General features: G+C 40.6%; 1 protein-coding gene across 2 annotated transcripts in view; it reads left to right on the top strand.

Annotated features, from left to right (window-relative positions):
• LOC143284778 (uncharacterized) overlaps positions 1–26,016 on the top strand; it is a 259,607-nt gene that overhangs the window by 190,115 nt on the left and 43,476 nt on the right. For both annotated transcript variants that reach the window (XM_076591773.1, XM_076591774.1), the window contains 3 exons: positions 12,527–13,995; positions 16,748–16,864; positions 18,354–18,502. In XM_076591773.1, the coding sequence (XP_076447888.1) occupies positions 12,527–13,995; positions 16,748–16,864; positions 18,354–18,502 (1,735 nt within the window). The remainder of the gene's footprint in view (positions 1–12,526; positions 13,996–16,747; positions 16,865–18,353; positions 18,503–26,016) is intronic.

Below are 26,016 nucleotides of genomic sequence, written 5' to 3'. Positions count from 1 at the left end.
CCACGTACCCGAATTGATTTGTTCAAAACTAGTTTTGCATTTTCGGGTGCATCCCTGTGGAACTCCCTTCCTTTGCACATACAAACGGGCAGTTCTCTTTCTATTTTCATATCAAGTCTGCATAAACATCCTCACCCCTTCCAACAGTAAATAACTCTGATCTTTGGATTACTGTAGACAGTAACAAAGGGGTCAGTTATGTCTTATTTATTGTATCAGTCATTGTTGCTGCTGTTGTTGTTCTTTCCTTGCTTTCTCATTTCATCGTGTTTTGTTTTGCTCTTTTTTTCTTTTCTTTTTTCTCTCGTTCTATTTCTTATGCATGCATAATCTATTCATTTCGTTCTATCATAATCGTGACAAGTGTTCAAGTACTATCGGTGATGGTGGTAGTCACTGTAGTATGCTGCACTCGCCAACATAGATTTCAGAGACAGTAACAATACTGTACCTTTTGAACACCCGGATGTTTCTGGAACTTCTATATTGATGACATCTCTCTCTCTCTCTCTCTCTCTCTCTCTCTCTCTCTCTCTCTCTCTCGCTCTCTCTGTGACTCACTGTCCTATCCATCTGTCAATCTTAGTGTGTGGGGGGAGTGAGGGGGTGCTGTCAGTGTGTGCGCGCGCGTGTGTGTGTATGTATGTGTGTGCGCTCGCACGCGAGCGTCAGTGTGTGTATGCATGTGTGTGCACGGATGTGGGTGTGTGGAGGGGGTGGGGGTGGTGGGGGGGTCGTGGGGGGTGGTGTTGGTGGTGTTTTCTTCATTATGTATACAATTCTGCATGAAAACCTTTTCCTTTCATTTATGTGTGTGCTATTTGTAATAGATGTAGATTAGCAAGGACAGATTGGAAGAATAGGCAGTGCCTAAAATCTTAATCCTTGAATAAAAACGTTTTGAGTTCTGAGTTCTGTCTGTCTGCCTCTGTCTCTCTGTCTGTCTTTGTCTCTGTCTGACTGTCTGTCTGTCTCTCTCTGTCTCTCTCTCTCTCTCTGTCTGTCTTTCGTCAACACCCATGGCGGCATTATCTGGCTGATCGCATGTGGGAGAAAAGAGCATAACGAGCGAGTCACACCTGTTTGAACGAGATGGGCCGTCCGTGAGTGGTGAATACTTTGAAATGATTTTTTTTCTTTTATTTTAAATCGATAATTTCTGGAAAGGCTGCTACACTTCCTTTCACAATGATATCCAAGCGCTTTTCACTACATGCTTTATTTATTTATTTATTTATTCATTTATTTCTTTTCATAATGAATGGGTAATGAAAAGAACCATTTCAGGGTGTTGAAGCAGTATAGATGCGACGTGAAAAAGAAAGATTTGATAATGAACCAATGAATCAGCTCGCGCTGTGTATGTGTATAATGCACGCGCGCGCGCACGCACACACACACACGCGCGCGCGCGCGGACATTATTTTATTGCTATTGACAATACTGTCCTTTGGCAAGTGGGACAATGTATGAACAAAGGAATAACGGCGGTTTACAGAAAGATTGACACATTGCAAAGTAAAAAGAAAATCAACAGCAAACTCATAAAATACAACATATTGCTAAGATTAGATAGGAAAAATAAAAAAGCTCGACCATCCAACTTTCTACAAAGTTATTCAGAATTACAAACTTAGAGAGAGAGAGAGAGAGGCTTTCAGACAGGAAGAGAAACACATGGGCCTATCCTGGGGCCTCATGATATTGTTTGACCAGGACACCTAGCTCACAACAGCTTGCTTGTTTGCGGAGCGGACCAGCAACAGCTTCTCCGCACAGACCTAATAAAATGTATTTCTGGGCCTGTGGCTTCACCCCCACGATTCATATGGCAGACATGGTCGACAGACTGTGCGATAGCTCACTGCTTGGCTGGAGGCCACAAAGACAATACAAAGACAAAACACAAAGCCTCTGAAGCGTCACTTGAGCTTCCTTCTGTGTGTGTTTGTGTGTGTGTGTGTGTGTGTGACTAATGACAGTCAGTCAGTGGTAAGAACAGGATAGTCACTTCACTTATTGCTGAACACGACACAGAGTAGTGTGGTGACACACAGGCGTGAATCACTATTGTTTTCACAAACCAACTGGACCCCATAGTAAGATACATTTCTGTAGTGTGCGCGCGATTAACTGCGTCGGATTGCAGAAATATTTTGTCTTGTCGCAGCGACGTTTGGAGAAGTGGATGCTGTGTTGTCACTGAGCTCATCCGTTATATTTGTCGTGTGGTGCAGCCTTTGTTATCAGTAATCAGTGCTAGCAACAGGGTTTTGTTGGTATTTGACTCACTTGTGTAAACAAAGTGAGTATGTTTTAACCCGGTGTTCGGTTGTCTGTGTGTGTGTCTGTGTGTCCGTGGTAAACTTTAACAGTGACATTTTCTCTGCAAATACTTTGTCAGTTGACACCAAATTAGGCATAAAAATAGGAAAAATTCAGTTCTTTCCAGTTATCTTGTTTAAAACAATATTGCACCTCTGGGATGGGCACAAAAAAATAATAAAAGAAGCCAAATTATATGCAAACTGCATTTACTGTTATATTTATAATTTTTGTATTCTCTAAACTTGGCACTTTGATCTGGTATTCTGACACAACAACAAGAGCAGTCATTATTATAATTTTTTGTTCAAACAGGAACTTCTTTTGCTAAGCATGGAAGTTTTATTTATTTTGCAAACGTTTTGGTGCAGATAGTAAAAAAGGGAAATTACTCTGTAATTAATGCTAGGGGACTTAATTTGCTTTAAACTGATCTTTCTCATCTTAAACATTACATTTTGAAATTATACTCAATACATAAAAAGCTTGTGTATTTTACTCTCACTATGTTCATTCGCCCAAGTGGTCTTTTTCAGAAAATACTAAAATCAATACGACGAGTGGACTTTACAGATCTGTTGGCTGAGCCCTGAAGGTCATGGGCAAAAATCAGTTGCGTACACATATTTATACACATTCAAAGCGCATGCTCATATTCTTCGCGAACGCGAACGACGCCATTTTGTTTCAAGTTGTTGACCTGCCTGTTCAATCCTATATTCAATGGACAATACACGATAACATGTGATGGAAAGTTGGAGAAGGAGACCGTTAAATATTTATTCAGAGAAAGATTTGTGAATGCCTCATCACTTACTGGATTATGTCCAAAACCGCCATAAAAATATCCACAGAATGAGTCGGAATTCACAGTTTAAAATTGTAAACCATGCGAGTTAATACCCTTGAATTGATCACGATGAAACGAAAAAATTTCCAGTCTTGACTTTTCTCAAAATGAAGTCCTTTTCACTTCTTACGACGTTTAGAAGTACTTGTACTTGGCTCTACATGTTAATAGTTTAACAAAATACTAAATTTTCATATCAACTTTAAAACTATAAAACTAGAATGAACATAAAAGAGAAATTGAATCGCCCGTGTCGTACTACATTCCCGGCGGGTGTAACTGAACTTGTACATCTATCTAGATCTAGAGAAAACGGCTGAATGTTGCAGTGTGATTGCGGCGATAGCCACGTCTCCTTTACCGCGGACTTAAAAAGAATTTGTTTATTGCCCTTAAAGATTTTTTGAATGCCCAAGATACACCAGAATAATATGATTTAAACAGCGTTCTCACTGCGAATACCGCAATTGATTTATCGCCCTTTAAAAAAGTATGTTCAGATATTAAATTTTAGAACGTCAGTTAAGGAGCCACGATAGTGTAATGGATAAGGCAGTTTCTTCTCACCTGAACACTTGGGGTTCGAATCTGGTTAGGACTTTTTTTTCTTTTTCTTTTTTTAATCCGAAGCTTTATAATAACGAATACAGAACACATTTTAACGATTAGATTTTTTTTTTTTTTTAAGTGTATCACAAGTGAGTCTTGAAGGCCTTGCCTCTCTTGTTTCACTATGTGGTGAAACGCTTTGTTACCACAGGTGATGTTTTGAACAGGTGTGTGTGTGTGTGTGTGTTTCAGGAGGGTGTGGAGGGGGTGTGGGGGGTGGTGCTGGGTCAACAATTTATTATTTTGCGATGTTGACTTGAAGGTGGTCAAGCAAGACAGGTGCAACCTTGTGCAGGTTTGTGCAGCATGGCACAGCAGTGATGGAGGAACAGTGTGGTTGTTTCAAAATACTTGTGTGTGTGTGGTGACACTCCGAAAGTTGGATGGTAAGTTTCGCCCCCATACCCCTCTCTCTCTCTCTCTCTCTGGGGCATCTTGAGCGTGCAAGAAAGTACGACGCGTGTGTTACAACGTCCGATAAGAACGGCTATTTTCAGTGGATTAATAGCGAGTACAAAAGTGGAAATTGGTGACGTGGCTCATAAGACATCATGCCTTCGGCACAGTTGGATTTCAGGGGATCTTGTGGCTTTTTTTTTGCCAGTATATGTACATTTTATGTGGAGAAGGACAGTGTTGAAAATGGCAATGCGAATCTCCACCTTGACAGTTCGCTCGCCTCAAGGCGGTGTCATCCTTGGATTGGCCCTTGTATTTTTGTTCGGGGGGGGGGGGGGGGGGGGGGGGCAATCTGTACTTCCGTCGTGGGACTGGGGAATTTCTCCTTCGTTGTGGTGATGTCGAGGCGAACCCTGGACCTAACCCGAACCCAGACCAAGGTGCATCGCCATCCTCCAGCAGCTTGCGGCAGACCCGGCTCTCCAGTTCACACTCCACTCTTGACTAGGGAACCTTCTCTGGCTGACGTGATGGCAACCGTGAGTGAAATGAACAGTACTGAAAACAGTAAACTGAATGAAATGAACAGTTCCATGAATGAAATGAACAGTTCCATGAACAGTAAACTGGACGACGTCAAACAGGAAGTGTGCAACCTACGTCAAGAGTACGGTGCTTTGCATGAGCTAGTGAGTGGCCTTAAAGACGAAGTAAGTGACTTATATCGTAAAAATGATGCACTTGAAAAACAAAACAATGACTTGAATGGAAAAATAGATGAACTAGAAAAGAAATGTGATCACCTTGGTCGTTCAAAAAGAAACAATTTGATTTTTCATGGCATACCGAAAAGAGAGGGAGAAGATTGTGAGGGGGTTATAAAGGACCTTCTTACGGATACGTTGGATTTGACAGATCTGTTTGAGTTTGACAGAATGCACCAATTAAACCCCAAGCCAGACTCCCCTATAATTGCACGGTGATCTTTCTGTAACAAAAGATTGACATTCTGAAGGCAAAACAAAAGCTGAAGGGGACTAAGATATTCGTTGGGGAGGACTTCACGTTCAGAATCCGTGAGATCAGACGGAAGCTGGGTCCCCATCTAAAGAAAGCGAGGGATGAGGGCAAACAGGCCCGTATGGTCTATGACCATCTCTTTATTGATGGGCGAAAGTTTGTTCTCGACCCTCACGGTTCTCTCAGAGAAGTAAGTTAGGTATCTGGCCCGCCCCTTGTTTCTCTTGATATTGCCCAGGTAGAGTTTGAGAAGGGAAGAAATGCTAGTTCTACACCGGACCATTCCCCTGTCAGCTCAGCCTGTCCGCCGGTAATCTCACGTGAGGCACGCGGAGATTTGGAGCAAAAATATGCCTGTTCGGTTGGGCATGCATATGATCGTGAATTGAACCGGCTTTCACGTGATGTAATTTCTCGTGCCTCGGCAATTGATGGAAGGGGAGCATGCGGAAACCTTCCTTTTGATATTATTAAACAGAATGTCAGAACACCTGTAAATAGTATTTCTAAATTTGTTGTGAAACCGTTTCCTGTTGATGATTTAAGACCTTTTTCCTTTTTGTCGTGGAATGTTAATGGTTTGCTTTCGAAGTTTATGTTTCATGACTTGTTGACTTATATTTCGTCCTTTGATTTTATATGCCTCACTGAAACCTTTGAAGATAACTGCGAAGATGATATGTTTACTGGCTACACGACACACTACAAACCTGCTGTTAAATTTACAAAGCAAGGAAGAAAATCAGGGGGGATAATCTGTTTATTCAGGAACGAATTTGATCCACATATACGTAAATTAAGTGTTAAGTTTGAGAATATATGCGCTTTCCTTATTGATAAGCGATTATTTGGCTGCATTAGAAATATTTTATATGTATGTGTTTATGTACCGCCAGAAGGTTCCCTTTCTATGTGCATTTTGATTATGACCAAGGGATTGCAATGCTTGAAGAGTGTCTGACTGATTTGTTACTAGAATTGGAAGATGTTTATATGATTATATGTGGTGATTTAAATGGTCGAATTGCTAGTCTTTCTCCATCTCAACCAGTAAACGAAAACGTTGATTCTCAATTCAAAAGTTGCTCTGTAATTTCTAACCGTTGCTCTCAAGATACATATATTAATGCATTTGGTAAATCCTTGTTGAACATGTGCACTGCTTTAAATTTGGTTATTTTAAATGGGGTATATAATGATGGCCAGGAAGGTCGCTATACATTCTCAAGTGAAAATGGAAGCAGCGTCAATGATTACTTTATTTTATGTAATGATTTTTATTATTTTGTTTGTGACCTGTGTGAACTCCACGTTGCCGATCGATATGAATGTGATCATTTTCGTATTGAATATCGTATTACACTGTCAGCTGATTATCAGTTTAAAAGCAGAGAAAGTAATGATGTGCAGATTATAGAAAAAATGCTATGGAATTATGAATGTAGTCAAGAATTTTACAGAAAATTATGTGAAGTAGAATGTCATGATAAATTGCATATAGCTCTTGAACTGATTGATGTTAATGTTAATGAAGCCTTGGACTTGCTTAATTATTGTATCCGTGAGTGTGCGGCATGCATGAAGAAACGTATTAAAATAGATAACAGTAAGCATTATGAAGGTTGGTTCGATGAGAAATGTAGGTATACCAGACAAAATTTACGTAGATTATTGAGAAAATACCGTAGAACGTTAGATAAAGATGATAATAATGAGTATGTGAAAGCTAGGAGAGAATACAAACATATTTTAGATAGGAAGAAAAAACAGTTTAATAAAAATATGTTGGATAAGTTGATTACTTATATTAATGACCAAAAACGGTTTTGGGAATGTGTACATAAAATATCATTTAAAAAGAAACAACCTAAAAATGCATTATCTGTAGATGACTGGTTTGAACACTTTAGAACTTTATTAGATAAAGATATACCACATGATAACACTGATTATGTCTCTTTAGATATGGAAACTGAAGCCATGAACCGTCCTATTTCTCGGGAAGAGGTTTTGTTTGCCCTTAGAAAAATAAAAAGTAGAAAAGCAGCAGGCCCTGATGGTATTATTGAAGAACTTTTAAAAAGTCCATGTGAAATGATTGTAGATTTTTGTGTGAAATTTTTGAACGTTTTATTTGATAAAAGTGTCTTTCCTGAACAGTGGTGTGAATCTTTTATACTTCCACTTTATAAAAAAAAGGCAATGTAAGTAACACCAATAATTATAGAGGCATTTCACTCTCTGATATTAGTAGCAAAGTATATAGCACTATTATTAACCAAAGGCTTCAGGAATATGTAGAATATAACAATATAACTGGAGAACATCAAGCTGGGTTCAAACGAGGTTACTCAACAACTGACCATATGTTTACTCTTTTTGCCCAAATGCAGAAACAATTTTCATGTAATCGTAAACTTTATGTAGCGTTAATTGATTTTGAAAAGGCATTTGACTCAATTAATCGAAATTTATTATGGCCCATTCTTATCAAAAATGGAGTTAGTGCAAAACTATTCAGTTGCATTAAGAGTATGTATAGTGTTGTTAAAACAAGAATTAGATGTGGTAACAAGCTTACTAATTATATATATTGTACAAGAGGTGTCAGACAGGGAGATGTATGTAGTCCTATTTTGTTTTCATTATTTATAAACGAATTAGCGGTAGAGATAATAGATAAGGGTAGGCATGGTGCTAGATTCACAACTGATCCAATGGAATTGTTTATTTTACTACTCGCCGATGATATAGTTTTGCTCTCTGAGACAGTTGTTGGTCTCCAGATACAATTGAATAATTTGAAAATTTCAGCTTATCAGTTACAGTTACGGGTTAATATGGATAAGAGTAATATTGTTGTTTTCAGAAAAGGGGGTTATTTGTCAGCGAGGGAAAGGTGGGTTTATGATGGTATTGTAATGCCAGTGCTTAATGTGTATAAATATCTCGGAATATTTTTCTCTACGCGTTTGAGTTTTGTAGCTGCATGTAAGGATTTAGCTAGCAAGGCAAAGAATGCATTATTACATATTATGAAGAAACTGTGTTTGCTGAATAATAACTCTCTTGACCTCTTTTTGAAAATATTTGATATCAACCTATTGTATTATATGGTTCAGAAATATGGGGATTAGATAGAAAAGCTGGTGTGCATTGTGAATCTGTTCATTTATTTGGTCTAAAAAGTTTCTAGGGGTTGAAATGAGAACACGTAATGACTTAGTGTATGGAGAGACTGATAGGTACCCAATTTATATTAACTCTGCCATTAGATGCATTCGTTATTGTTTGAAATTATTAAAAATGGGTAATAATCGACTGCTTAGGAAATCTTATATTATGCTAAATGATTTAGATTCAAGAGGGAAAAGAAATTGGCTATCGAAAATTCTAGTGTGTTTATGTGAAATTGGGGTTGGGTATGCTTAGGAATTTCAAGGGGTTGGTGATGAAACTGGGTTTGTACAAATTGTTCGACAACGATTAAATAGACTGTAGATGGCAGGAGTGGGAAATCCATATCCAATCAAGTGACAGGTTTGACATGTATCGAGTTTATGTTTCAGATCACATAGTGAAGCGATACCTTTTGATTGATTTGAACAGACACCTACTACTTATTCTTACTAGATTCAGATTTGGTATCTCTGAATTAAACCATACATAGATATCGTTATAAATCCATTTATCATTCTGGTTTAATGTGTCCTTTGTGCGGGGAATCCAGAGAGGATGAAGTCCATTTTGTTTTGAAATGTCCTGTTCTTAATGACCTACGAATCCAGCTCATTCCTAAAAAAATATTTATAGCCATGTACGTTTCGACTGTGTTTACTGATGTCATCGGTGGATGAAAACATTATACGTAGTTTTGCTTTGTTTCTCTCTAAAGCATTTCATTTAAGATTGACACTTATATCCCAGTTTTATTGGAGCTTGTTATGGAATATGCTGCACTGTTTGCATTAACAATTACAATGACACATCCAAAACAAAATTTTGTTGTTGCCCCCTGTTCATATGGGGCTATCGCGTTGACTGAATAAACCATCTCTCTCTCTCTCTGTCTCTCTTCTCTCTCTCTCTCTCTCTCTCTCTCTCTCTCTCTCTCTGTGTGTGTGTGTGTGTGTGTGTCCCTCCACCTCCCTCCCCCATTCAACTTTCACACATTTCTGTCTCCGACCTCTTCATATCTCTCTTTGTATTACTGTATAATTGTGGGTTGGGGGAGTGGGGTGTGTGTGTGTGTGTGTGTGTGTGCGCGCGCGCGCGCGGTGTTATGAAAACTTCACGTGCCATGACAGTATCGGTTCATATTTAGATACAAGATGAAGAGATGTAGATGTTTGCCCTCGTCATGTTATATAAGCTTTTTTGAATAGCACACACACACACACACACACACACACACACACACACACACAGAAAGGCGTTTTGCTTTAAAAACGCTCACACTGAACGCAAGAGACTGAGCACTTAGGTGGGGTTATTTCTGGGGGGTTTTTTCTTAATGTAGGGGAAAAAAAACACACCCAAGAGACGAATACTTATATTGTTCATTCAGGTACCTGTTTGGACACATACTCAGAAGCATCGTGGAGGCGGCTACTGAGAGCTTGGGGAGGGGTGGGTGGAAGCGCATGGAGCCGCATGGTTTTATTTTTAGGATGAGTAATCACGGAATGTGGCATACATGTCTATTTCTGTCCCACAAGAACCCATCCTCTCCCCATAACACCCCCCTCCACCTCCACCCTCTCACCATCTCCTCCCTCATCCCCCCTGTATCATCCACCCACCCCCACCTCCCTGTTAACCTCTCAGTCTGCTGCTCTGCTCGCTATGCCCTGTCGGCCCAGTCCGTTGATGTGCTGCCGTGTTCCCTTCCATACCTCCCCTCCCTTACACTCCTCTGTGCTGGTTCCAGACACTTGTTTGTGTCCTCTGTCACCTCTGTGCCTGTCTGCTGGCTGGCTATCCGTCCGTCTCTCAGTCTCTGTGTGTGTGTCACTGTCTGTCCGTCCATCTATCTGTCTTTCTGTGTGTCACAGTCTGTCCGTCCATCTATCTGTCTTTCTGTGTGTCACTGTCTGTCCATCTGTCTGTTCATCAGTGTGTCACTGTCTGTCCATCTGTCTGTCCGTCAGTGTGTCACTGTCTGTCCATCTGTCTGTTCGTCAGTGTGTCACTGTCTGTCCATCAGTGTGTCACTGTCTGTCCATCTGTGTGTCACTGTCTGTCCATCTGTCTGTCCATCAGTGTGTCACTGTCTGTCCATCTGTGTGTCACTGTCTGTCCATCTGTGTCGTCATCTTTCTTAGAGCATCTAAAGCGCATTGAGTGTTACCTGGGTAATGATTTATTTGGAGCTCATCATTTTCCTGTAAACATAAATGAAAAGATAGAACAAGAAAACACAACACTTGACACATTGCCAAAGTACACAAATTCACAGATTGGTCAGTCTTTAAAGATACTCTCCAAAATATAAAAAAATATTTGCAAGTTTTTGTTTTCGATATTACTCATGCCAAGGCATCAACACATGAATGGAATTTATCCTTTCATTGTGCAAGATAAAGAAGTATGTCATTAACTTTTGGAAGAATGGAACTTTCATTGCAAGGGGTTGTGGGGTGTGGGGGGTGGAGTGGGGGTTGTAGTGGGGGGGGGGGGGTTGTTTGCACATTTCTTGTCTTTGCTACTGTGTGCACATGTCAAATGATTGGTATAAGGACAGGCCCGGCGCTTCCTATTTTTGAGGAAGTGTCTGTGTTTGTTTCAATGTACCTTTTATTTACCAGTGTGCTAGCTGAATCGGTAGCGTAAGCAGCACTGACTTGTGTACCTTGTGAATGGAGACAGTTACCACTCTTTACTATTTGTAAAACAAACTTAGATCATTCAGGGCACAGCATTTGAGGTGTTTTCAGCTTTAAAGTGTGTGCACTCGAATACTGAGTTCACATGAAAACTCTGTGGAAGGAAGCGGTACCAGTTACCACACATAGTCAGTGTTTCCGGCACCAAATTTTGACCCTGGTATTTTTTGCTCAGATTTTATATTCATCTGACAAATCAAAACTTGGCACACTACTTGTTCAGGCATTTGAAATGTCTTATTTGTGGTTAAACTTGGCATACTAATTACTACTTGTTGAGACACTTGAAATGTCTAATTTGTGATTATTGCTGACTTACACTGCAAGCAGAATTTAGTATTGAGTTAATTGACATGGTGATATTATGTATGCTGAGTCTGTTATGTTTCTCCATTTTATGTTTCACAGCATTTTGTCTGACACAAGAAAGGATTGACAGTCTGTATGCTTAAATACAAAAGGTCTGTTGTTGTTGTTTTTCATGTGTGCGTGTAAATTATTGAAGAAAACTGACTTGTTTACATGCTGCAGATTATTTTATACTTAAATTACTCAAATTTGAATAATGACAATTAAAACAATTGAAAGAAAAAACACCCACACAGAAAAAGAAAAAAGTCAAGTGCACACACAAAAAACAGCTGCATTACTCTGTGTGTGTGTGTGTGTGTGTGTGTGCGCGCATGTGAGTCATTATCATTGTCACCATTATATTTATCAGAATCATAAAAAAATGTACACACATGAAAATGAATCAGTGTGAAATATGACAATGTTCAAAAGATCCTGGGACAGATTGCATGTGGGGGAAGGGGCAGTGAGGTTATTGTCACTTCACTTTATCACCTCATGCATCACTACAGCCGTCAGCTGACAGCTTTGTTTTTTCCTTCCCAGTGTGTGACTTTTTCCTTCTTTTCTTTTTCCTCCTTGCCTTGTTTACATTGGCTTTATTCATTGCTGCCCTTGGCCTGGGTGTCTGTCACTGCTGTCTGCTTTGTTCTGCATAGGACTTTCCTTTGACTCTGGGCCTGTCTTGTTCCCTGTGCTTTTAAACCCTTTCCCATTGCTGGTGTGTTTATGCGCGCGCGCACGTGTGTGTGTGTGTGTTTGCTTGTGCACATATGCAAACGTGTGGCTGGGTGTGTGCATGATAAGACTCAATAGTCTTGATTTTTTGTACTTACCCCTTTCCTTCTTTATACAAGGAGAGGAGAGAAATTGAACAACACATGACCCTGCTCTGATCTAAAGAGAAAAAGAGCGAGAGTGAACTGCTGAAAGTTTGCACATGACATACTTCCTCTTTCAGCAAGAGATAATCACCATTCTATTTCATTACCTGCTTGGTGAAAACCAGAAGTAGTTTTGCACAGTGGTTTGTTTGTGGTCACAGAGCGGTGTCACAAAAGCTGACCATTCCACTCTCTCTTTCCAGCACCAACCAAGCCCAAGTTCCTTGACCGGCTCATCACCAGCAGAGGGGTGTCCAACAAGAAGTGTTCAGAAAACAGAGCTGGTAAGAAGCGTGGCCGACGTCTCCTGTCCAGCCAGGACAGCCCTGCCGACAGATGGGACCAGTCGGAGGAGGAGGAGGAGGCAGACTTTGTGAGCAGCGGTAGCACAGACAATGAGGGCGCGACTGGCTATTTGCTCCTGCAGGACCCAGAGGATTGTGGGGAGGGTGCGGAAGGCCGGTCTCATGGTGTAACCAGCATCCACTCTGAGCCATGCTCCCCAGTGCTGGAGAGAGAGAAGACTTTCAGAGACAGTGACGGAGATGTGGCCTCCCCACCCCTCTCCCCCATTCTGTCTGGTCTGGTCAAGCAACGGTGTGAAAGTTACAAGCGTCATCAGGAGTCGGTGGGAGGGTCAGTGAAGGGGCACGGTGTGGAGCGAGCACGCAGTCAGGACAGAGGGTGCTGTGACTCTCCGCGGGCCCGGCGCTGCTTCAGCCCTGTGACAGAGAAGGCTGATCGCTGGATCAAGGGCTACTACAGCCTGTCCCGGGACGAAAGCTTCTCCAAAGCCGTCATGGAGAAGGGCTACGTACGTGCACTGGCTCAGCAGATCAACAGTGGCACTCTGCCACCAGCACAGGCTGACGAGGAGGAAGATCAGATGGGGAAAGATGAGGAAAGAGAAGATGACAGCCATGAACTAAAGCAAGGAGGAAGTTCAACTGCTGAAAACAATGGACAAAATGAAGGCGAGCAGGAAGAGGAAGAAATAAAGTGTGTGTGCCCCAAGGCATGCTTACCTCATGGCAGAAACCAGGGAGGGCCAGCAAAATCCCAGTCCGCTTCACACAGCAACATGAGTGCAGGTGCAGAGAGTGGTTCTCAGGTCCGACACAACTCGATGATCCCCTGTCACCTGGCCTGCTGTGTCAAGGGAGACAACACAGTGGCCAAGGAAAAGCGCACGTGGTCGCCCAGAGAGAGGCGGAAACACAGTGGCAGGCCCCGCTCCCCACCTCCCGCCATCCCCACAGCCAAGGTCAAACCCATGCAGGACTTGGCCACCAGCTCCCAGCCTCTCAGCAAGTGCTCAAGCCCCGAACCTCATCCCCCTGTGTCACCAGACTCCCCACAAAGCAAACCTCCTGTCAACCACTCCACCAAGCCCAAAGTCACTACGCCGAAACCTTCTCAAGCTTCCACAATGAATGGGGACACCAGGAAGTCTCCAGAATCCACAGACGCTCCATCAGCTGCCCAAAGATCCAGGTCACCCTTGCAAGACAAAGGGCTGCCCAGGGAGGAAAGTGATGTGAGCAGCAGTGCTGTTTATGACAATGTGTTTTACCCTCCCATCAACCCCCACGAACTGTTTGACATGAGCTGGTCTGATTCGGAAAGTGACGAGTTCACAGACAGTGAGGAAGATTCTGTGACTGCCCAACACGTGAGTTTTTTTTCTGGCTCCTTTGGTTTCTTTGTTGTCCAGAATTCATGGATGGTTTCTTTCTTCTCTTCATTTTGTTTTCCTTTCCTTTCAATTTGATGGATATATATGTATGTGTCCAGTGTTGTGTGTGTGTGGGTGAGAGTAGTGTGTGTGTGTGTGTGTGTGTGCCTGTGTTTGTGTGTGTGTATGTTGTGTGCATAAATGTCATGTGAGTTCGTTCTTTAGTTCAGCATCTTTTCACTATCAGTGATATTAGACGATCAAAAAAAAAAAAAAAGAAAAAGAAAAAAGAGGGTGGGGTGTGGGGGAGAAGAGAGGGAAGAGGAAAACAGAAAAGGTAGAAAACCACCAAACAATGCATAACTAACATGCAATTCAATAATGATAATGGTAATCAGAAACCATTAACGCAATTCTGAAGTACATTAAAAGAATGTATAAATAGGGCTATGAACTAATGCCTGTGAAAGTTCAACTGTAAGAACCTCGTCAGAAATAACTTTCCAAAAGTCATCTGCAGAATAGTTATTCTCTTAAAATACTTAGACAAGAATGTATGTAACTGCTGACAATGAAAAAAACAATGATGCAAACTGAACTGCTTACCACAGATGCATGTAACATTTTTACTACACTTGGTCTTCAGCGCATCAAGTTTTATACGGAAGAAAGTAGAGGTTATTAATATTGTATAGCAAGCTGATGGATTCGGTTGTTTTTTTTTTTTAATAATATTTTAGGGGAATAATGTCCCTTTATGTTTTAAAAACTTTTCCTTCCATTGGTGATTTTTCTAACAAAGTGTATGCCACTTTTCCGGAAAGACGGACATGTATTTTTGTTGATTTTTCTGAACCTTGTGCTCCTCTTTTAGCTGCTTTATCAGCAGTTTCATTGCCATGAATGCCAACATGAGAAGGCACCCAACAAAAACTGACCTCAGTCCCTTTAATCCTCAAATAATGTACCAAATGATTTGCCTCAGTTACTAAGTCAGCTCTTGTTTCAAGGCTAAATAATTCTAGAGCATAAAGTACTGATTTATGCATGTGAGTGTATGTATGTGTGTGTGTGTGTGTGTGTGTGTGAAGTGAATGTGTGTGTGTGTGTGTGTGTGTGTTGTGAATGTGTGAGTTTGTGTGTGTGTGTTGTGAATGTGTGAGTTTGTGTGTGTGTGTCTGTGTGTGAACATGTGGGTATGGGTGTGTTCTTGTGTATTTTGTATCTGACTGATACGTGTATGTGTTTTGATATTGTAAATGAATTGCTGTAGAGTGTTAACATTATGAATGCTGACACTTATTTATAAGAAATGTTTTTGAGTGAGTATTCATTTCTGTCAAAAGTGATGAATGTGGTGGTATTAATTAAGATTGTATTCAAAACAAAGCGCATTGTCATTATGCTACAGATATCAAGTTACATGCTGTCTGTGATTTATTTCATTTGTGTTGGTAGAATTCTTCTCTCAGAAAATGTATCATGGCAAGGTTAGAAATACTGTGGAGTCAACTAAACACAAGACAATACAGGCAAATTTTTTTGTTCCCGACAAGCATTTCAATCTTTCTTTGTTTTGTTTTTTAGCATGAACATTGGTGAACACTGCAAGCAGACTTCTACTTTCCCCTGAAATTTGTGTTCAGCAGGACCTGCTGTAATTCTTAATTGCTATGCTTCCTACAATCAGTGGCTTCTTCTTCCTCTTTATCTCCATTTGTCAACTCTTGCTTTCACTCGCATACATATGTACAAGTGAGCTTTTACATGCTTATCTCACCATGTAGACAGCCACACTCCATTTTCAGAGGTGTGCATGCTGGGTGTGTTCTTTTTTTTCCATGACACACCAAGCACTGACATGGATAGCGCTACAGGATCTTTAACATGCACATTGGATCTCCTGTCTTTGTAAGAAGTTTGAAGGTGATTCAGGCACGTGCAGGTCTCACATCAGTGGACTGGGAGATCAGAAACATCTCCACCTCTAACTTACAGTCACTGTGACCAGGATTAAAAGAACCCAGGACTTTCTGATTGAAAGTCCAACACCCACATGGTGTTTGTTTCCAAGACAGTCACTCACAAGGGCTTCTACAATGGTACTTTAAAACAAATGAGTAGATTTAAGTGCAAGATTTAGTACCTTGCAAGGTAACCCAGGAGTGGCATATCAGCTGCTTTCAATGTCTGTCATCGACTATTACAGGAAACTTCCTGTGCTTTATCTCCATTATTTGTATTTTAAACCTTCCGCTCCCTGTCTATCTCTTGTCAATGCATGTGTATTGTTTTTGGTGAGTGATGGTGGGTGTACGCTTGGATTTGTGTGAATGTGTGACTCACTGCAGTTAAATACATCAATAAATTAAGATAAAATGATGGTTCAAGAGAGGGGTGTGTGTGTGTTTGCGGGGGGGGGGGGGGGGGGGGGAGGTGGTGGTGGTGGCAAGTATGGGTGCTATGTGCATGGGTCCATGTATTGCATTGTTGACTGGGCTTCATGTTCAGTGAGTTAGTATCATAATCATTGGCAAACTGTTTACAGTACATGTTTACTCAACATGATCCTTTGAACATCCTTGATACAAATATGACTGTAAACCTATATATCATGATTGATCTTGCATCACCAGGTTAATCTAAACTGGGACTCTTTGTTAGCATTAACTTTGTAAATCCATCATATTTTATTATTATTAGATATGTTTTTGTGATACTTTCAGTATTGTTCAATGTGTGGGTGCAGAACAAGGAGTTGGGTGATGTGCCTCCCAGTACTCCCAAAGACAAGCTGCATCAGATTGCCTTGGAACTGCTGACCACTGAGCGAGCATATGTCCAGCGCCTCAGCCTTCTGCACAATGTGAGGAGATTGTTACAGTAGATCAACTATGTAATGTGAGGAGATTGTAGATCAACAGTGTAATGTGAGGAGATTGTAGATCAACAATGTAATGTGAGGAGATTGTTACAGTAGATCAGCTATGTAATATGAGGAGATTGTAGATCAACAGTGTAATGTGAGGAGATTGTAGATCAACAGTGTAATGTGAGGAGATTGTTACAAGAGATCAACAATGTAATGTGAGGAGATTGTAGATCAACAGTGTAATGTGAGGAGATTGTAGATCAACAATGTAATGTGAGGAGATTGTAGATCAACAGTGTAATGTGAGGAGATTGTTACAGTAGATCAGCTATGTAATATGAGGAGATTGTAGATCAACAGTGTAATGTGAGGAGATTGTAGATCAACAGTGTAATGTGAGGAGATTGTTACAGTAGATCAGCTATGTAATGTGAGGAGATTGTAGATCAACAATGTAATGTGAGGAGATTGTAGATCAACAGTGTAATGTGAGGAGATTGTTACAAGAGATCAACAATGTAGTGTGAGGAGATTGTAGATCAACAATGTAAGGTGAGATTGTAGATCAACAATGTAAGGTGAGATTGTAGATCAACAATGTATGGTGAGGAGATTGTAGATCAACAGTGTAATGTGAGAAGATCGTTACAGTAGATCAACAGTGTAAATCGTAATGTGAGGAGATCGTTACAGTAGATCAACAGTGTAATGTGAGGAGATTGTTACAGTGGATCAACAGTGTAATGTGAGGAGATTGTTACAGTAGATCAACAGTGTAATGTGAAGAGATAGTTACAGTGGATCAACAGTGTAATGTGAGGAGATCGTTACAGTGGATCAACAGTGTAATGTGAGGAGATCGTTACAGTGGATCAACAGTGTAATGTGAGGAGATTGTTACAGGAGATCAGCAGTTTAACGTGAGGAGATTGTTACAGGAGATCAATAGTGTAATATGAGATTGTTACAGTAGATCAACAGTATAATCTGAGGAGATCAACAGCTAAATAGATAGCGCTTTGATATGATTGTCAGTATTTGAATGTACGGCTTGATAGTTGGTTTTTTATTTCTTATTTTGTATATTTTTTTGTTGTTTTTCTATTCCTGAAAAAAATATTGTGTTGTTTGTGTGTGTTTGTTTGTGTGTGTGTGTGTGTTTGTGTGTGCATGCATGTGTGTGTGTGTGTGCATATGTGCATGCGCGTGTGTGTGTGCGTGTGTGTATGTATGTGTGCGTGCGTGCATGTGTGTGTGTGCATGCGTGTGTGTGTGCACATATGTGGGTGTGTCACAATGTGTATTTGAGTACTTGCACATGCACAATATCCATCATCCATGGATCTATGTACACTGTCTGTCTGATGTTTGGAACATTATCCTGCCACTGTGATAAGCAGTATTCCCACTGATCATGTTTTATTTCTGCCCTTTGAAGATTTCCAGCTTTCACAAGTTTCAATCTTCTCTGGGTTATTTTCAGGTGTTCTACTTTCGCATCGACCAGGAAAACCGGACACATGGTTTTTTACCTGGGGACACCCTGACCCAGATGTTCTCCAGCATTCAGAGCATCCACCAGTTCCACAACGACTTCCTCCTCAAAGAGGTGGAGGAACGCATGAAGAACTGGTCAGTTTGCCTCTGCTTAGTTCACAGTTTGCTTGGCGGGATTGGGGGTGGGAATAAAATGGTGATTTGTTGTTGTTGTCAGCCTGACTTGATCAGAGTGGTTCAGCCCTAAAGACACACAGTGAGTGGAGTGATGGCCAAGAGGTAACGTGTCCACCTAGGAAATGAGAGAATCTGAGCACACTGGTTCAAGTCACAACAGCAGCCGCAAGTATTTTCTCCCCCTCCACTAGACCTTGAGTAGTGGTCTTGACGCCAATCATTTGGACGAGATGAAAAACCCAGGTCATGTGTGCAGCATGCATTTAGCGCAAAAAAAGAACCCACGGCAACAAAAGGGTTGTCCCTGTCAAAATTCTGTAAACAAAAACCCACTCGATAGGAAATCAAATAAAATTGCAGGCAGAAAAAATACAAAAAAAGAAGGGTGTCGCTGTCATGTAGCTACTCGTTCTCCCTGGGGAGAGCAGACAGAATTTCACACAGAGAAATCTGTTGTGACAATAAGAGCAATACAAATATATATGCAAACAGAAACTTGTTGAGGGAGTGTTGTGTCAGTGGCACAGATGGATGAAGAAAATGGTAGCAGAATATTCATATCTTTTGGTAATGAAAGAGTTAAAATGCTGTGATTTGGTGGTGTGGGTATTTTGCCAAGGTGCTGGTTGATAAAGTGCTGATGGTGACCATGAACATGAACAGAGTCTCTCCTTTCTCATCCTCAGGTCTTCCTGCCAACCACATGAAATCTCTAGGGGGGATGAAATCTTTGTTTACTGGCACATTCTCTGCTGCACTCTTTGTTTTGTGGTCTATTGGTATCAATGATAAGTATTCACATCTTCATCACTACCTGGTTGTTTTTTGTTTTTCTTTATTTTATTATTTTGTTGCTTTTTTAACATGAGAATGTGCATTTGAAAAAAAAGAAGAAGAAAAAAATCCCCTTACCCACCCTGTCTCTCTCTCTCTCTCTCTCTCTTTCTCAGATACATCCTAAGTTGTACATATATAATTATTGTAGTCTCAGTGCTTTGTACTTGTAGACAAATAAAGCCACAGTAGTCAGGACATTTTCTTTTCTATATGCCATGAGCAAAATTAAATCTGTAAAGACATGGATTTTGATACTGCTTTGGTCCTATCATTTTCATCCTCGGGTCATGTAAAACAGGACAGCAAAATATGATATGGATTTAGTTTTCTTCAGCTGCATTACATAAATGACATGCCAGTTTTGTTACTTACAATTGTTTTATTTACATTTGTTTTTATTTACACCAGTATCATATATTTCATTTATTTACGAGTACATAATTTTCCTTCAGAAAGGGCCTGATTTGAATAGAATATTCACATTCTCTCTTCCTCCTTCTCTCTGTCTCTGTCTCTCTCCCTGTCTCTTTCTCTAGCTCTCTCTCTCTCTCTCTCTCTCTCTGTGTGTGTGTGTGTGTGTTTTAAAAAATGGTAAATTCCTCAAGCTTACATCAGCAAAAGAAAACTATTTGTAGGGAGGGAGTGGAGATGGGGGTGATTTTGATAGCGTCATACAGTTATGAAATGGACGGGTTCGACTCTCCCAGGCATCTGTTCCAAGGAATCAGTGGTGGGTTCAACAGGTTTGGTGTGCATTAGCCTGGCCCTTGTTCTTTGTTTAGAGCTCTAGCAAAGCTGACCTGCTGTCCGCCAATCTGACCCACACAGCAATACTTTGACATTGTGATTCACAATCATGGGAACAGAGGCTATAGAGGGAAGAGGAAGAAAAAACAAAACAAAGAAAGGTGTGGGGAGTGGATGGAGTAAGGGTGAGAGGAAGTGTGGGGGGTGGGGGCAGGGTAAGTGAAAGCAGTTTTAGGATGGGAGGCGGAAAGGGGGTGAATTTTCGTATGTGAAACTGGGTGAAAGGAGTGGAAAGTATCTGAAAAACAGGGGTGGTAGTGGTGGTGGGGGGGAGTCTACACTGACTGCACTGAGTTATTTTTTGGTGATGTCTGTGTTTGTGCATGTGGATGGGAGAGTATGCATCAGGGAGAGAGAATGAGTGTGTTTGACAGGAGAGTATGTGTGCAAGAGAGAGAGAGTATCGGTATGTGTTGATTGGTGTGGCATAGATATGCTTATATGTGTGTGTGTGAGTGTGTGTGTGTGTGTGTGTTTCTTTAATGTTCCTTTTTTTCACTACAAGATAGTTTACATGCAGATACATGCACATGGTTGAAAGGAAACAAGGCAAACGATGATTTCTGGATTTTATTTTTTTCTGGAAAAAGTGAAAGTTCAGAACCATTACCTGGAAATATAGTTCAGTACAGTTCAGTTACTCAAGGATGTGTTACTGCATTTGGACAAATGCATATACGCTACACCATGTCTGCTAAGCAGCATAACCCAATGCACGTAGTCAGGCCTTGAGTGAAAAAATAAGTGAATAAGTGAATTTTAGAATTATATATGATAATAAAAATAAGAATAAAATGAAATAGATATTAATGATATTAACAATGATTACAAATAAATTATGATAATAAAAAATGGTAAGTACATTAGAATATAGTGCAGGGAAAGAGAAGTGGAAGGCAAAAGATTGAAACAAAAATATGAAAGAAAAGATTGGGAAAATGGAAATCTCTCTCTCTCTCTCTCTCTCTCTCTCTATATATATATATATATATATGAGGCATGAAGCACATTACCTTTGTCACAAAGTTATTGGTACGTGTGTGTCATTGTAAACAGTCTGTTCTTCGTGTGTGTCATTGTAAACAGTCTGTTCTTCGTGTGTGTCATTGTAAACAGTCTGTTCTTCGTGTGTGTCATTGTGAACAGTCTGTTCTTTGTGTGTGTCATTGTGAACAGTCTGTTCTTCGTGTGTGTCATTGTGAACAGTCTGTTCTTTGCGGTGTCATTGTGAACAGTCTGTTCTTCGTGTGTGTCATTGTGAACAGTCTGTTCTACGTGTGTGTCATTGTGAACAGTCTGTTCTTTGTGTGTGTCATTGTGAACAGTCTGTTCTTTGCGGTGTCATTGTGAACAGTCTGTTCTTTGCGGTGTCATTGTGAACAGTCTGTTCTTTGTGTGTGTCATTGTGAACAGTCTGTTCTACGTGTGTGTCATTGTGAACAGTCTGTTCTTCGTGTGTGTCATTGTGAACAGTCTGTTCTTCGTGTGTGTCATTGTGAACAGTCTGTTCTTCGTGTGTGTCATTGTGAACAGTCTGTTTTTGTGTGTGTCATTGTGAACAGTCTGTTCTTTGTGTGTGTCATTGTGAACAGTCTGTTCTTCGTGTGTGTCATTGTGAACAGTCTGTTCTTTGCGGTGTCATTGTGAACAGTCTGTTCTTTGTGTGTGTCATTGTGAACAGTCTGTTCTTTGTGTGTGTCATTGTGAACAGTCTGTTCTTCGTGTGTGTCATTGTGAACAGTCTGTTCTACGTGTGTGTCATTGTGAACAGTCTGTTCTTTGCGGTGTCATTGTGAACAGTCTGTTTTTGTGTGTGTCATTGTGAACAGTCTGTTTTTGTGTGTGTCATTGTAAACAGTCTGTTCTTCGTGTGTGTCATTGTGAACAGTCTGTTTTTGTGTGTGTCATTTTGAACAGTCTGTTCTTTGTGTGTGTCATTGTGAACAGTCTGTTCTTTGCGGTGTCATTGTGAACAGTCTGTTTTTGTGTGTGCCATTGTGAACAGTGTTCTTCGTGTGTGTCATTGTGAACAGTCTGTTCTTTGTGTGTGTCATTGTGAACAGTCTGTTCTTTGCGGTGTCATTGTGAACAGTCTGTTCTTTGTGTGTGTCATTGTGAACAGTCTGTGAACAGTCTGTTCTTTGCGGTGTCATTGTGAACAGTCTGTTTTTGTGTGTGTCATTGTGAACAGTCTGTTCTTCGTGTGTGTCATTGTGAACAGTCTGTTCTTTGCGGTGTCATTGTGAACAGTCTGTTCTTTGCGGTGTCATTGTGAACAGTCTGTTCTTTGTGTGTGTCATTGTGAACAGTCTGTTCTTTGCGTGTGTCATTGTGAACAGTCTGTTCTTCGTGTGTGTCATTGTGAACAGTCTGTTCTTTGTGTGTGTCATTGTGAACAGTCTGTTCTACGTGTGTGTCATTGTGAACAGTCTGTTCTTTGCGGTGTCATTGTGAACAGTCTGTTTTTGTGTGTGTCATTGTGAACAGTCTGTTTTTGTGTGTGTCATTTTGAACAGTCTGTTCTTCGTGTGTGTCATTGTGAACAGTCTGTTTTTGTGTGTGTCATTGTGAACAGTCTGTTCTTTGTGTGTGTCATTGTGAACAGTCTGTTCTTTGCGGTGTCATTGTGAACAGTCTGTTTTTGTGTGTGCCATTGTGAACAGTGTTCTTCGTGTGTGTCATTGTGAACAGTCTGTTCTTTGTGTGTGTCATTGTGAACAGTCTGTTCTTTGCGGTGTCATTGTGAACAGTCTCTTCTTCGTGTGTGTCATTGTGAACAGTCTGTGAACAGTCTGTTCTTTGCGGTGTCATTGTGAACAGTCTGTTCTTCGTGTGTGTCATTGTGAACCGTCTGTTCTTCGTGTGTGTCATTGTGAACAGTCTGTTCTTCGTGTGTGTCATTGTGAACAGTCTGTTTTTGTGTGTGTCATTGTGAACCGTCTGTTCTTCGTGTGTGTCATTGTGAACAGTCTGTTCTTTGCGGTGTCATTGTGAACAGTCTGTTCTTCGTGTGTGTCATTGTGAACAGTCTGTTCTTTGCGGTGTCATTGTGAACAGTCTGTTTTTGTGTGTGTCATTGTGAACAGTCTGTTTTTGTGGGGTGGGGGGGGGGGGGGGGGGGAGGGGAAGGTAACAAGATGAAGCAAGGACTTATGTTTAATATCTTGTCACACATATTGATGATTGTAGAAGATGATATGATTACATATTCATTTGTTTTTAGCGCCAGTTTTATGTGCAGTCATTGCTGTTTTAAGTTTAAATTTTGGTATAAATAACGAGTGGTGCTACTCAGTGTTTTCCATGTCCCAACATATTTTTTTTATTCACTTGATTGTGAATCAAACAGGGTTTTTTGTGTTTTTTTAACAAGCTTTCCGACAAGCACTAAGGTGAAACAATCCATGGCTTGGTTTTAGGTGCTTCTTATTGCTTCACTAGGATGCACAGGCAAGCAGGTTTATTCAGGTGGTTTAGCATACTTGTGTGAGTGTCTGTGTGTGACCACCACCAGCAGATAGGGTTAAGCAAGTAGGTCTGGTATCTGCTTAGCTTCCCGAAGACAACCCCCACATTTTTTTTCCTGAAAAAAACACACACCATTTTCCTGCTGTTATTTGTTTAGATACAAGGACAACAGCTTTTTGAATGGGATGATTGTCATGGTTGTGCCTGGAGAATGTTTACACCACATACATGAAAAGGTGTTAAAGTAGTAGTACTACTATCACTGGTAAATGTTTGTCAGTGTAGTGTGTGTAGCTGCACGTTGGCACATGGACAGTTGGTAGTTCCTGCCCTGGATAGTTGCTCTTCCTTCCTCCCTTCCTTCCTGAACTTCCCCTCTCAGTCAAGAGACTGGGGCAGGTCTGCTGACTTTATGAATTGCTGACAATATAGTCACAGTATTAAGCAGCAATACAGCATTTTATTTTGGTGAAATATCAGTGTGTATATTAAGGGTCAGCAAATATTGTATGTCTGAATGTTTCAGTTAACTCATAAATGCTTCATTGAGGATATATTATTATACTGCATGCTTGTTACGTATGTACAGGCATAGATATTCATTGGCATATCTGTCCTCATGCATGCACACACACACCCACTCACACACCCACTCACACACACACACACACACACACACACACATTCCTACGCTGCACTGACCTACATTGGTTGGGAAGGTCCCAGTATGAGACAAAGTTGCTTTTCATTCTGAAAATAGAAAGGACAGGCAAGATCATAACAGTAGTCTATTGTTGTTTTGTGGCTGGTGATATTCCTGAAGTTATCATGTGATACCTCATTTCTGGAACAAAAACAAACAGAACAGAAAACAATAACAGCAAAAACTGGAACCAAGCCAGCATGCAGACGCTGTGTAAAGAAGACACTGCTTTAATGGATACCAAACAGGCAGATGCATATTTTCCTGTCAAATTCCCTTTAAAGGTATGGAGACAAGCATACAGAGGGATGTTTATTACACAAGGAATGTTCTTTTAAAAATGGATATGTAGCTCGCTGTTATTGTAGAGATGAGATTGTGTGTGTGTGTGTGTGTCTGTGTGAAAGAGAGAGGAGAAATGTAGAGAAAATTGAGAAAGTGTGAAGGGGGGTGTTGGGGGGGAGGGGAGGGGTTGGGGGGGGGGGGGAGAAGTAAATGTGAGAAAGTGAGAGAGAGAAAAGTGGATAGAGGGGAGACAGAATGGGAGAGAGACATAGAGAGACAGACATCAGATATTAACTGAACATGACAATGTGTGTGTGTCTGTGTGTGTGTGTGTGTGTGTGTGTGTGTTTGGCTCCTGTCACATATGTGATTGAACAAAATAACCTCACTCTTTGTTTTGTGGGAGGGGAGGGAGCAGGGCACTTTTCTGAAAAAAACAATGCCATTATTTCTTTTTTTGCCACGCTGGGTTCTGGGATCATTTTTCATTCTTATATTCCAGTTCTCTTTTGAGAATGCTGTACAGTATGCAGTTTGTCTTTGGTATTGGTCAAACTTCAGGATTGTTTTGGGACATCAGAAGCTTTCTATTTTAGAACTGCATCCATGTCACAGCCAATGTGCAGCTCCATTTTCAGAGCTGTTTTGAGAAATATTTACTCCTTCCACTTTAAAAAAAAAAGAAAAAAAGATGATTGGTTTGGAAATGAGCAAAACTTACATTATTCATGGAAAATTCACAATGAAATTAATATGTGGCACTGCTGGCCTTGACTTTCTTTGCTGATCTATTATGATTAGGTCTGTTATCAGCTTTTATCTTCCTGCTGAAGTTATAAAAAAAAATTGTACAAATAAGTATGTGTTCACAGATAAGAATCAAAACACAAATAAATGCATGTATGATGCTTACTCAAAATTATAATCCATGAGTATATTGTATATACAAGATATTTTTCAAGTGGAAGAGAAAAGATCTTGGTGTTAGGATGATGGACATTTATTTTTTAAGGTAAATACACAAAACTATGACATTGACTTGTATGGAGCAGTGACATGCATAGGTTTCAGTCATGATCTCCATTTACTATTAAAAAGAGAAAGCATTCCACTATGTGTAGCAACTAGTTTCTTCAATCACATTGCTGATTATGCTGCTGTTGTTGTTTTTTCATGCAAGTACATTGAAGTAATTGACATTACCTGTTTAAAAAAAACACAGATAATAGTGGAAGTACATATGAAATAGGAAAACAAATCAAATTGTCGGCATGGGGGAAAAAAGGGGGTGGTGCTGTCTGTGTAGTGACACACTACCCCAGGGCAGAGCAGCCCAAATTTCACAAAGAGAAATCTGTTATGACAAAAAAGA

The sequence above is a fragment of the Babylonia areolata genome, chromosome 8 (assembly GCF_041734735.1).
Source record: "Babylonia areolata isolate BAREFJ2019XMU chromosome 8, ASM4173473v1, whole genome shotgun sequence".
Classification (NCBI taxonomy): Eukaryota; Metazoa; Mollusca; class Gastropoda; order Neogastropoda; family Buccinidae; genus Babylonia; species Babylonia areolata.
The sequence above is the reverse complement of the archived record's forward strand: the minus strand, read 5'-3'. Positions and strand labels throughout refer to the sequence as shown.